The 12,792-nt window shown below is 41.7% G+C and overlaps 1 protein-coding gene across 2 annotated transcripts in view; it reads left to right on the top strand.

Annotated features, from left to right (window-relative positions):
- The window catches only part of SNX14 (sorting nexin 14), an 85,185-nt gene that overhangs the window by 38,692 nt on the left and 33,701 nt on the right, over positions 1–12,792 (top strand). The window contains exons 15-21 of one of the 2 annotated variants that reach the window (XM_075862107.1): positions 70–128; positions 459–485; positions 2,770–2,905; positions 10,569–10,776; positions 10,901–10,984; positions 11,243–11,343; positions 12,119–12,230. In XM_075862107.1, the coding sequence (XP_075718222.1) occupies positions 70–128; positions 459–485; positions 2,770–2,905; positions 10,569–10,776; positions 10,901–10,984; positions 11,243–11,343; positions 12,119–12,230 (727 nt within the window). The remainder of the gene's footprint in view (positions 1–69; positions 129–458; positions 486–2,769; positions 2,906–10,568; positions 10,777–10,900; positions 10,985–11,242; positions 11,344–12,118; positions 12,231–12,792) is intronic. The other variant, XM_075862108.1, reaches the window with a different exon arrangement.

The raw sequence follows: 12,792 nt of genomic DNA, 5'->3' as shown, positions 1-12,792 counted from the left end.
TGTTTCATTTATGTTTTAAATAAATATTTAAAATCTTTTCTATGCTTTCTTTTTCTTTTTTTTTTAAAGTATTTCAGGCAGTTGCTTGAAGGAGCAGAGTCCCCTACACGCAGTTCAAAATTTAACAGGTATGTTTTTTATTCTCTATAATACTTTTTATTTTTTTCTGTTAAATATCTTAAGATTATAACGTTAGTGTTTACGTATTGACAGTAGTGTTCCTCTAAGCTTGCTCCGCAGCTCCAGAATAGGTTCAGCTGCCTCGCAACAGGCTCCACTTTCAAAGGTGACCAGCTGGACCTTATGTAGAAACCAGCGTGGTCACCTTGTGTTCTACAGAAGTGTTGGTGGCATGCATTGCCAGGGAAACCACACCAAAAATGCTCTTGTAACTAGTATTGACGTGTGCTGTTTTTAGTATTCTAACATTGATTGTGAATTATATGTACTTATTGCAGAAATAGCCTCAGTTTGGATGATATACGGTGAGTTTCCACACCGCATGTTGGAATGGCTTCACTGTGTAGCTTTGTGGTTGCATTTTTGTGCTATATTACTTGTGTGAATTTCTTGGTTTTTAACGGAAATTGTGTCCTATTTACTACATTTCCTACTTAGCGCGTTCATGATGCAAATGACACCAAAACATGAATGGTACAAGTACATTATGACCTGATTATATTCCGCCTTTCCATGTGATTTCACGTAGGGAATTACGTCCTCTTCCAACCTCAGCGACCATCCAGCTTAATAATGATACGCCCATCGCTAATCATGATGTTATAGCATATCCCCGGCTATTATATACTGGAAATATTACTTTTAGCCCTTTTGAACAATTTAGTCTGCAACGGATGCAAGTTGTGAGTTTGAACAAAAGGTTACACTTGTCAAACCTACACAAGCCTTAGTTCAGAGAAAACATATCGGGCTAAGTTCACACTTTCTTTGTATAATCTGTTACTCTGAGAGTTACACACAGACTATATACTCCTGAATGAAACCATATGATATTCTTTTCACTCAAGGCGTTGTCAAACATTTATTTGAATTAGAGTAGGCCTCCCCCTCCCCATTTCTAAGGCATTACATATGTATGGTACCAAGGGTATAAATTGGACACCGCTTCTCGTTACACAGTAATATACTGCCTTTACGTAGAACATCTTGTTATGAAAATCTTATTTCAATGCAGGACTATTTATTTTATATCTAAAACAAAAAAAATAACCTATATTTTATTAAATATAATGTATTTTCTATATGTGCCTCAGTACACAGAGGTTCACCATATCACTCTTTTGTGAAGGCAGTATGTCTGGCTCTTGCATCATTACACTGAATGCATGACCGGTAAATGGAAATGCCCAGTTCTCTCCCTTTTTGATGCATCTTTCGTCTTGACATGGCTGCCTGGATGACCCGGTTATCCTATAACATGGCTGTATGCACATTCTCCAGATTGTTATTGTGACTACAATTATTTGTCACTTTGGCTGTATTAATAGATTCTGGGCTTTTTCTGCTGTGCCCCTTTACATACTAACTGCTGGCCTCTTCAGTTCTCTTTGATTGCTTTCTTTTTTTTTTTTTACTTGTTCTGAGTCATGAGCCTTACACCGGGTAATGTATCCTTGTCCAGATGTGTAGAAGAGGATTTCAATGCCAGTCGAAAAGTAAAGAAGCCGCGTGCAATTGGAATGGGGTGTATTAAAAGTGGTGCAAATCTCTGGGATCAGTTGCCCATTAAAACAATTAGGCTGCAGCTTTCAAGGGTCTCTGATAAATGACAGCTGGAGTTTGGTTGCTATGAACAACTGCTCCACTTTTCCCTTTCACTAGTTTTAAGAACTTACCCTCCAAAGGTTTTTAACTTCTACATCTTTTCACAAAGAAAATACTTTAAAGGCTATGTAATCCTTTTGAATGGCATTTATTTTTTAACATAAAAAGGTCAATCAGTGTGATTGGTGCAACTTTATAAATAGTTTTTTATTAAAAATGATTTTTACTTTTTGAGATGCAGCTGCTCTGTATCTTGTATACAGAGCAGCTGTATCAGTCGCTTAGACATGAATCCATCAGTCCCATCGGACCTGTATCAGCGGGTGCTTCGTATCGCTGACACGCAGTATCGAGCTGTTACCGATCACAACGAAGTTCATAACTTAGATGTGAAAGCTTACAGGTGGATCCTGAGTGTCAGACAGGCAGCACCCGCTGATACTGAACCCGTCGGGTCCGATGGGACTGACAGATTCATGTCTTAGCGAACGATGCAGCTGCTCTGTATACAAGATACAGAGCAGCTGTATCTCAAAAAGTAGACATCATTTTTAATAAACTATTTATAAAGTTGCACTAATCACACTGATTAACCATTTTATTTTAATAAAAATGCTATTCAAAGGTTTACATAGCCTTTAAAGAATTCTCAAATGGTCCAAAAACACCAGATCAAATCGTACTCTAAATGGATTTCCAGTAGAAGTATATTAAATGGTGCACTGCATGTCTTTGCACTTTGTAATTGATTATAAAACAAATAGTTCTTGATTTACTAAAGTCTTAAAATTGTTATTTTTTTCATTGTTTATATGTCACAAATAATGAGGTAAAATCCCTTTTCTGTTTATGCTAAGGATTTTTTTCTTTGTCTTTATGTGAAATAGATTGTGAGTCCCTTTGTGGGCGAGGACTGAAGTGAGGGATTATAACATGTGTAGCATTACAGAATATGTATAATAATTATGATTCTTTTTATCTCAGGACAACACAAAAAAGAGGTGGTGAGCCCTCGGGAATTGGGAAGATTGGCAGCAGACTAAAAGGCGTATTTAAGAGCACAACGATGGAGGGGGCAATGTTGCCTAATTATGGGATGGCTGAGGGAGATGAGTATGCGGTGCGTAAAAGGTTTTTCACTCTTCTCCTCAAATACTGTAAATGGTTTGTGCTCCAGCATCTAAGTATGAGCGGCTCCCACTCATACTTAGATGGACCTGGCCTTCCATGTATTAGAGAAAATAATAAGGCTAGAACAGAAAATGTTTGGTGTATATGTTGGGACATTCTACTGATGTATACACTGAATGCATGGCTCTGACTTATGCAACTGTATGTCTTACAGATGTTTACTTCGCCTATTGACTTTCATTGTAAAAGAACATATACTGTGGGGTATACATTTATTTTTTTTATTGAAAAGCATAGTCCACTACGTAGTCATTTTTTGTTACAGTTAACCTTTTCCCGACATCCACCGTATATATACGGCACACATCGGGTGGGGGTGTATGGAGCGGGCTCACTGGCTGAGCCCGCACCATTGAACGAGCGTGTCAGCTGTATCTTACAGCCGACACTACAGCATTCAGTCCAGTTGAAGGCCGCAGTCAATATCGACCCTGGCATTTAAATCACTAAAAGCAGGGGGGGCCCCCTGTAATGTTGCAACGGCCACCCCGCAACGCGATCGTGTGAAGCCATTGGTTGGCATGGCAGCCTGGGGGCCTGATGAAGCCCTGCAGGCCTGCCATCTTTGTACTGCTTCCGGCAGGGCTTCATAGGAATGTCAGTATCATAAGAATGTCAGTAATACATAGGTATTGCAGTATATCATGCAAACGATCCAACGATCACTGGTTCAAGTTTTCTAGGGGACTTTAAAAAAAAAAAAACCCCCGTAAAATAAAGTTGTTTCTTTTAATAAAAAAAATAAGTGTGTGAGTGTATATATGCACGCATGCGCAGAGCGGCGGCACTCACCACAGGAAAAATTTAGACGGGTGCCAAGAAAGCGGTCCTGATCCAAAGTCCATATAGATATGTGAAGAAAATCTTGCAGCACTCCGATCTCAAGTATGAAAAAGTTTGGTTTATTTTGCCAACATCAAACCGTGTTTGTGGCACTGTTTGATGTTGGCTAAATAAACCAAATTCTTTCATACTTGATATTGGAGTGCTGCAAGATTTTCATATATATGTTAAAAATGTAAAAAAAAAACTTCCCAACTTTCCCTCAAGCACAATGTTAAAAAATTACATTAATGGTATCGACTCGTCCGTAAAAGTCGGAACTATTACAATATATAATTATTTAGTCCGCACAGTAAATGCCGTAAAAAAGAAAACCGCCAGAATCCGTTTTTTGGTCACTTCATCTCCCACAAAAATTGGAATATAAAATCTCATGTACCCCAAAAACCACAGCTTGCCCGACAAAAAACAAGCCCTCATACCGTTCAATCTAAGTTAAAAATAAAATGTTTTGTTGCCATAGACAGAGCCATTTATTTTTCCCATGTTTTTTCATTGTAAAACAAAAAAAACGATATAAATTAGGTATCACCGTAATCGTATTGACCCGCAGCATACTGTTTTTACCGCACGGTGAACGCCGTAAAAACAAAAGATTAAAGAATCGCTGTTTTTATACCTATTCCACCCCACAAATATCTTTTCCCCAGTTCCCCCTTCATTAAATGGTACAATAAATGGTGCCATGAAAGTCTACAACTCGTCCCGCAAAAAACAATCCCTCATACGGCAATATTGATGGAAAAATCTAAAATTTATGGCTTTTGGAAGGTGGGGAGGAAAAAGCGAAAGTGAAAATCCAAAAAATGGCGACGACGGGGAAGGGTTAAAGTGAAACTCCAGGCACTTTTTCATAAATAGTATAATGGACCTACTTCACACCGTAGGCGATAACAAAATTGCTGCCTGTTACTGTGCTATACAGGAGAGGTTACCAAAACAATGCCCCCTTCCCTGAGATCACTCTATTGCTTCTGGCTGGAGTTTCACCACACAGACTTTCTGCTCTGTAGCTTTTGGCTCCAGCTACATACACCTCATAGATTTCCTGCTCTTCTCAGCCCTTGCATTGTACAGTACATAATACTGAAAGCTTTCTTCTCCTTTTTCTGGTAATTCATCCTGCTTCCTGGTCCACGTGCAGAAGTAAGTAGCTGAAAGGGGGCAGAGAGCTCTTAGTATAATGTAGAGGGAATGCAGAGGGCTGGCAGAGCAGGAAGTCTGAGAGGTGAAGCTTAAGCCAATAGCTGCGGAGCAGGAAGTCATTTACGAGAAGGGCCGGTCGTTTTTTCAACTTCTCCTTTACAGCCCATTAACATGCAGCCATTTTACTATTTCCTGCGGTTTTAAGTTCCTATAGTGTACAGACCTCCTAGAAACTTGCATTTGAGGATCCAGAGTGAAAGAATTGCCGGCCCTGATATGTTAAATGACCCTAGTAGTTTTACTTTTACTAATTCTAAAACTTGCCCGGAGTTTCATTTAAAAAAAAAAAATAATAATTGCCAACACATACAGCCTGAACGTAAGCCAAAACGAGACAGACAGCAACCTCTTATAACCAGGGGCGTAGCTAGAGGCTCATGGGCCCCGATGCAAAAATTCTTACTGGGGCCCCCCCCCCCGAAAACTTCTCATGGCCGAAGGTCCGCTTTCAGCTGCATCGCTGGGTCTCCTAAGTGACCCAACAATGCAGCACTAGCAGCCGGGGCGTCACTAAGGCTAGGTTCACACACACTATTTACGGACGTAATTCGGGCGTTTTAGCATTGAATTACGTCCGAAAATGCGGCTCAAAAGCGTCGGCAAACATCTGCCCATTCATTTGAATGGGTCTTACGATGTTCTGTGCCGACGGTCATTTTTTTTTACGCGCCGCTGTCAAAAGGCGGCGCGTAAAAAAGTGCCTGTCACTTCTTCAGACGTAAATGGAGCCGTTTTCCATGGAAAACCAGCTTCAATTACTTCCGTAATGGACGCAGCGAAAGACGCCTGCACATGCCATTACGGCTGAAATTACGGTGCTGTTTTCTCCTGAAAACAGCACAGTAATTTCAGCCGTAACGGACGCTGCCGTGTGAACATACCCTCAGGGCTTAAAATGTCCGGGAAATAGCCCCAATACATATGTGCCCGCCCAAAAAAAAGTGTGTATATGAGACAGCATAGCATATCTATAGAACTACGACCCTATAAACTATGGATAGGATTAGATACATTGGCTCAGCAGACAGTATCACACATGATAGGATTAGATACAGTGGCTCAGAAGGCAGTATCACACATGATAGGATTAGATACAGTGGCCCAGCAGACAGTACCACACATGATAAGATTAGATACAGTGGCTCAGCAGACAGTACCACACATGATAGGATTAGATACAGTGGCTCAGCAGACAGTATCACACATGATAGGATTAGATACAGTGGCCCAGCAGACAGTACCACACATGATAGGATTAGATACAGTGGCTCAGCAGACAGTACCACACATGATAGGATTAGATACAGTGGCTCAGCAGACAGTATCACACATGATAGGATTAGATACAGTGGCTCAGCAGACAGTACCACACATGATAGGATTAGATACAGTGGCTCAGCAGACCGTATCACACATGATAGGATTAGATACAGTGGCTCAGCAGACAGTATCACACATGATCAGATTAGATACACAGCTCAGCAGACTGTATCACACATGATAGGATTAGATACAGGGCCCAGCTCGCTGACATTGCGTCTCCAACGCTGGACCCAGGATAGGTAAGAATAATAATTTTGCTTCTTTATGAGTTACTGATTATTTTTGTGTTTTTTTTTACAGGTTCGGTTGTTGGACTTCGAATACGAGGACTACAATGACGGCGTTTTTTTTTATTCTCAATAAAATGTTTAATGAGGGTTGTGTGTTTTTTTTTTTTATTTCAATAAAATATTTTTTCTATGTCTTTGTGTTTTTTTTTTTAAACTATATTACTACCGCCTTAGTAATGGCCGCCGGCTGATTGGCAACCTCCATTACTAAGGCGGGGCTTAATGTTAGCCGGTGCAGAGGCTACACTAACCCCCATTATTACCCCGGTACCCACCGCCACCAGGAGTACTGGGAAGAGCCGGGTACAAACCAGTACCCGACCATCTGTAGTGATGGGCAGGCACCGGGGTGGCCGCAGGCTGGTAGTATTAGGCTGTCGAAGGCCAAAAACAGTGGCCCTTCCCACCCTTGTAATGCTGCCTGCTGCTGCTGTGTTGTATCTGGCTGGTTATGAAAATTGGGGGGGACCTGACATCGTTCTTTCCAATTATTATTATTTTTTTTTAAATGACGTGGGGTCCCCCCCATTTTCATAACCAGCCAGATACAATAAAGCAGCAGCAGGCAGCATTACCAGGATGGGAAGGGCCACTGTTTTTGGCCTTTCCCCTCCTGATAATACCAGCCTGCGGCCACCCCAGTGGCCGACCATCACTACAGATTGTCAGGTACTGGATCGTACCCGGCTCTTCCCAGCACCCCTGCTGGTGGTGGGTACCGGGGTAATAATGGGGGTTAGTGTTAGCCTCTGCACCGGCTAACATTAAGCCCCGCCTTAGCAATGGATGCTGTCAATCAGCCGGCGGCCATTACTAAGGCGGTAGTAATATAGTTTAAAAAAAAAAACACAAAGACATAGAAAAAATATTTTATTGAAATAAAAAAAAAAACACACAACCCTCATTAACCATTTTATTGACCATAAAAAAAAAGCTGTCATCGAAGTAGTCCTGGAATCCGACGTAGTCCAACGACCGAACCTGTAAGAAAACACACAAAAATGATTAGTAACACATGTGTTAGGGTATGTGCACACACACTAATTACGTCCGTAATTGACGGACGTATTTCGGCCGCAAGTACCGGACCGAACACAGTGCAAGGAGCCGGGCTCCTAGCGTCGTACTTATGTACGATGCTAGGAGTCCCTGCCTCGCTGCAGGACAACTGTCCCGTACTGAAAACATGATTACAGTATGGGACAGTTGTCCTGCAGCGAGGCAGGGACTCCTAGCATCGTACATAACTATAATGCTAGGAGCCCGGCTCCCTGCACGGTGTTCGGTCCGGTACTTGCGGCCGAGATACGTCCGTCAATTACGGACGTAATTAGTGTCTGTGCACATACCCTAAGGCTTAGATACAGGGCCCATGTGTGATACTGTCTGTGGGACCCTGTATCTAAGCCTACCACAAGGTAGGCTTAGATACAGGGTCCAGCAGACAGTAATCTTATACAGTATAAGATTACTGTGTGCTGGGGCCCTGTATCTAAACCTACAGTGTGGTAGGCTTAGATACAGGGCCCAGCAGACAGGATCACGCATGGGCCATGTATCTAAGCCTACCATGTGATTGGCTTAGATACAGGGCCCAGCAGACAGGATCACGCATGGGCCATGTATCTAAGCCTACCATGTGATTGGCTTAGATACAGGGCCCAGCAGACAGGATCACGCATGGGCCATGTATCTAAGCCTACCATGTGATTGGCTTAGATACAGGGCCCAGCAGACAGGATCACACATGGGCCATGTATCTAAGCCTACCATGTGATTGGCTTAGATTCAGGCCCCAGCCGACAGGATCACACAATCTGTGATCCTGTCTCATGGGCCCCCTAAGCCTGCTACATCGTAGGCTTAGGGGTTGTGCAGTCCCTAAACATTGATGGCCTATCCACAGGATAGGCCATCAATAGCTGATGTGTCGCCCGGGACCCGCAAATCAGCTGTTTTGAAGGGGCCGCAGCACTCCTACGAGAGCTGCTTCCCCTTCATTTCACTACTCGCCCACACTGTGAATCGCCGACACCGATTCACAGTGTGACCGGAATGAAGGGGAGCAGCTCTCGTACGAGTGCTGCGGCCCCTTCAAAACAGCTGATTGGCGGGTCCAGGGAGTCGGTCCCCGCCAGTCAGGGCTAACCTTACCTTCCTCTTCGGCCGCGGCGGGAGTTCTGTAGTCTCGATGCTGTGCGCGGCGGCATAGCGCTGTGACGTCATGCGCTGCGCACAGCGCTTGACGTCAGGACCTCCGCTACGATCCGGAACCAGGAAGGTAAGTAAAGTATGTTACTATAGTAACAGGGGCCCGTGGCCCGAGTTACTATAGTAACTTTTTATTGATGTGGTGCGGGGGGCCGTGGGCCCCCCTGGCTTCGGGGCCCGGTCGCAATTGCGACCGCTGCGACCCCTATAGCTACGCCAGTGCTTATAACCTATGGAAACGTTTGACCTGTGTACTTCAGGAGCATTTCCTGAGGTTTACCCACAATGTAGAGAAAAGCAAAGTGTAAACATAGCCTTACCCAGTCTGCCATTGATTTATATAATGCGATGACCACTGCAGGCTGAATGTATAGACAGCTGCAACTTCCCCGATGACAACCGCTGATTGCCAGGGTTCCAGTAGATGGACCTGTGTGATCAGCCTATCGCTGAGTCCGCTGTTTTTAGAAGGCGTCTCATTAAGACAACCCCTTTAAGCATCTACACTGGGCTTTCTCTGTAATGCTTCTGGGGTGTTGATGCATGTGACTTAGTATTCTGCTTTAACCAGTTAAGCACTAGATACCGTTTTATCTGTTTTTAGCATGTATTATTTAAACGCCTTGAACTTTTTTTTTTATTTGTTGTGCTAGCGAAGTGATTTTTGCAACATTTTATTTTCATAAATAATGCAGGTTACTTTTATTTTTATACACCTAATTTTGAAGCTTTATAGCTTGAAAAAAAAAAGTAAAATAATATACTTTTTTAGCTAATTTTTTTTTCTAGTAATATTATAGTATTACCCTAAAATAGACTTTTTATTTGTGATAGGCATTGTCTACCATACATTTTGATGTATTACTACTTTATTTTAGGGTAATAAGTTCAGGGCTAGCCTTACAACAATGATTGGAGGGGGGAGCAGTTTTTTTGGGGCGGAGGTATTTTGTCTGCATTTTTTTATATAATTTTTGCGTTTTTGTTTTAATTTTTCTTATGATCTGTCCCTCAAAGGTCAGAAAAGACCATTGGTGGACCTTATTTCAATATTTTATTTTCACACTGTACTTTGTCCACTGTAATATAACTGGGGCTACATTTACAGGGGAAATTAGCCCTGTTAAAGTGACTATGGTCACGAATTCGGCTGGGTCTGGTTGGACCCAGCAGCAGCCTCCCTACTAACGGCATCGCAGGGACCAGTCACCTGATCAATGGGACCAATAGAGGCATCGCGCAGACACTGCCTCTATTCTACACACAGCGCTCATTGAGTGCTGTGTATGTGAAATCAGAGACGACCGAAGCATCAGGAGCCACTTCTATCTTCTCTACAGGGCCCGGCTTATGGCCTGTTCACATCCGTGTCAAACTGAAACTACAACTTCCATTTCTGTCACCATTGATATCAATGGTGACGAAAACGGAAGCTGTGGTTTCAGTTTGACTTTACGTTGCGGGGTTCACCCGACGGAAACCTCTGACGGGACCCCGGAACGGAAAGCCCACGCTGATGTGAACAGGCCCTCAGATATACTATGGCACAGGCTTTAAGGACCACATCTGCCCACGTAAATATACTAAACCAGAGTGTGTTTTTCTTAAAACTAATCCACCCCAAGTGAACGTGCCCTAAAGTAGCTTTTACAAACAGCTGGAAATACATTTTCTTTATGCCACTCTGGAACTCCACTGAATATTTATTTTTTCTTTTAGATTGAAGAAGGCATTATGGTATTAGAAGACGATTCTCCTGTGGAGGTTCTCACTGCAACTACTCCAAACACACCTCGCAATCTCTCTGCATGGAAAATCAGCATTCCATATGTAGATTTTTTTGAAGATGCGTTTCTTGAAAAGAGAGATCGAAAAGAGAGAATTCCTGTGTTTTGTATAGATGTAGAGAGGAATGACAGAAAAGCAGGTATTGAGTAATATCAACATGTATTTATTCTCCACATATACATGTCCATGTCGTAAAAATTGCTTTTTTTTTGTTGAGGAATTGAAATAAAAAAAAACTATATTTTTTTTTTTTTTTTTTTTAGTTGGACATGAAGCTGAACATTGGTCCGTCTACAGGAAGTATATCGAATTTTATGTTTTGGAGTCTAAACTCACAGAATTCCATGGTATGTTTTAATTTAATTATATCCTGATATCCCTATTCTGAGTTCATGTCTGCTCAATATACCTAAAAGAGCAGCTTCACGCAGAGCTTTTAGGTGTAGTGTTGTGAGGTGTATATAGCTGGTGGTAGCGCTAAACAAATATCATTTCCCTTTGATTCAGCACTTTAGTTGCACAATGCCTTTAATGTGTACAAAACACTGTTGTTTTTTTTGTTGTTTTTTTAACGTTCTATATGTAATTTCAAATATAATTAAAAGGGACCTTTCCGGATACCCAGCTTCCATCAAAAAGGATTATTGGGCCCAAAAACTATGAATTTCTAACCTCAAAAAGAGAAGAATTTGAGGAATATTTACAAGTATGACCTTTTTTCCTATCACTGTATAATGTATTCATTGAAATGTTTGTATGCATGAAAAATATGGCTGAAACTGTATACTATTCTGACTGAGTTGTCTCACAAAGCTGGCCCAGGGATTAGGTGATGGCAGCGGGCCTGTCTTCTCAGACCTGTGACCTAGCTGGGGTTGTCAACCTGATTTTTATTTCATATTTTCTGGACAACTTGTGCAAAATTCAAGGATAACAGCTGTTTTTACAGACAAATTGGAAAACCAAACTGAATCCTAAAGTAATATATGTCTAGAGTTCAAACTACTGATATGAACATTTACTGTGAACTGTAAAGTTACATTTACAATCACCGTAACCTGCACAAGCTCCTCCAGCTTCAAAATAATTCATGGATGCTTCAATGTTTTGTTTTTTTTCTTTGGTTAACACTGGAAAATGTTCCCTATTTTTGCAGACTGTGTATGAATTTATGGTCTTTTGGCAACCCTTCCCCTAGAGATCAGCTCAGATTGCTGGGGAAGCTGGATCTGGCAGGGATAATATAACCTTCCAGCCAGATTAATAGCCATCCATGTAATGCATTGATGTGCATGGTCCGTCACAGCAGGAGCCACTCTTACAGAGTGGCTCTAGATCCTGGCTCAAAGTAGGGGGACTCCTGAGTCGGAGGAACCCAGTCTGTGACACCCATATGTCGTAATCGGACTGCCCCAGTAATTTTATTAATAATTTAGTGATACGAGAATGTATATATTAATTTATTGGTTCTTTTGTTCTAGAAACTGCTGCAGCATCCAGAGCTGAGTAATAGCCAATTGTTAGCAGATTTTTTGTCACCTAACAGTTTGGAAACCCAGTTTCATGACAAAATCCTTCCAGATGTCAACCTTGGTATGTGATGCTGTTTTTAAAATGTAAATATCATCCTCATGATCACACTCTGAATAGTGCCACTTTTATCCCACTAAGGCTTCACATATAAGATTGCCTTAGTCTTCAGAGTCAAAGTTTCAATGTTTTTGGGAACTAAAACATTTAAAAAAACGTACTAAATATAATCGGATTGAGATCTCTGAATAATTTTTGCAGGGTGTTCTCCTGCTGAAAGAGTCTACTGCCATTAGGGAATACCATTGCCATGAAGGAGTTGTACTTGGTCTACAACAATGTGTAGGTAGGTGTCAAAGTAACATCCATATACAGTTAGGTCCAGAATTATTTGGGCAGTGACACGATCTTCATGATTTGGGCTCTGCACGCCACCACTTTGGATTTGAAATGAAACAACGGAGATACAATTGAAGTGTAGACTTTTAGGTTTAATTCATGGGGTTGAATAAAAATATCCTGTGAAACATTTAGGAGTTGCAACCATTTTTCTACAGAGCCTCCTCAATTCAGGGGCTCAAAAGTAATTGGACAAATGAACATTACCATAAATAAAATGTTTTTT

Source organism: Rhinoderma darwinii, chromosome 4 (genome assembly GCF_050947455.1).
Source record: "Rhinoderma darwinii isolate aRhiDar2 chromosome 4, aRhiDar2.hap1, whole genome shotgun sequence".
Classification (NCBI taxonomy): domain Eukaryota; kingdom Metazoa; phylum Chordata; class Amphibia; order Anura; family Rhinodermatidae; genus Rhinoderma; species Rhinoderma darwinii.
Note: the sequence above shows the minus strand (reverse complement) of the source record. Positions and strands in the feature narration are given on the sequence as shown.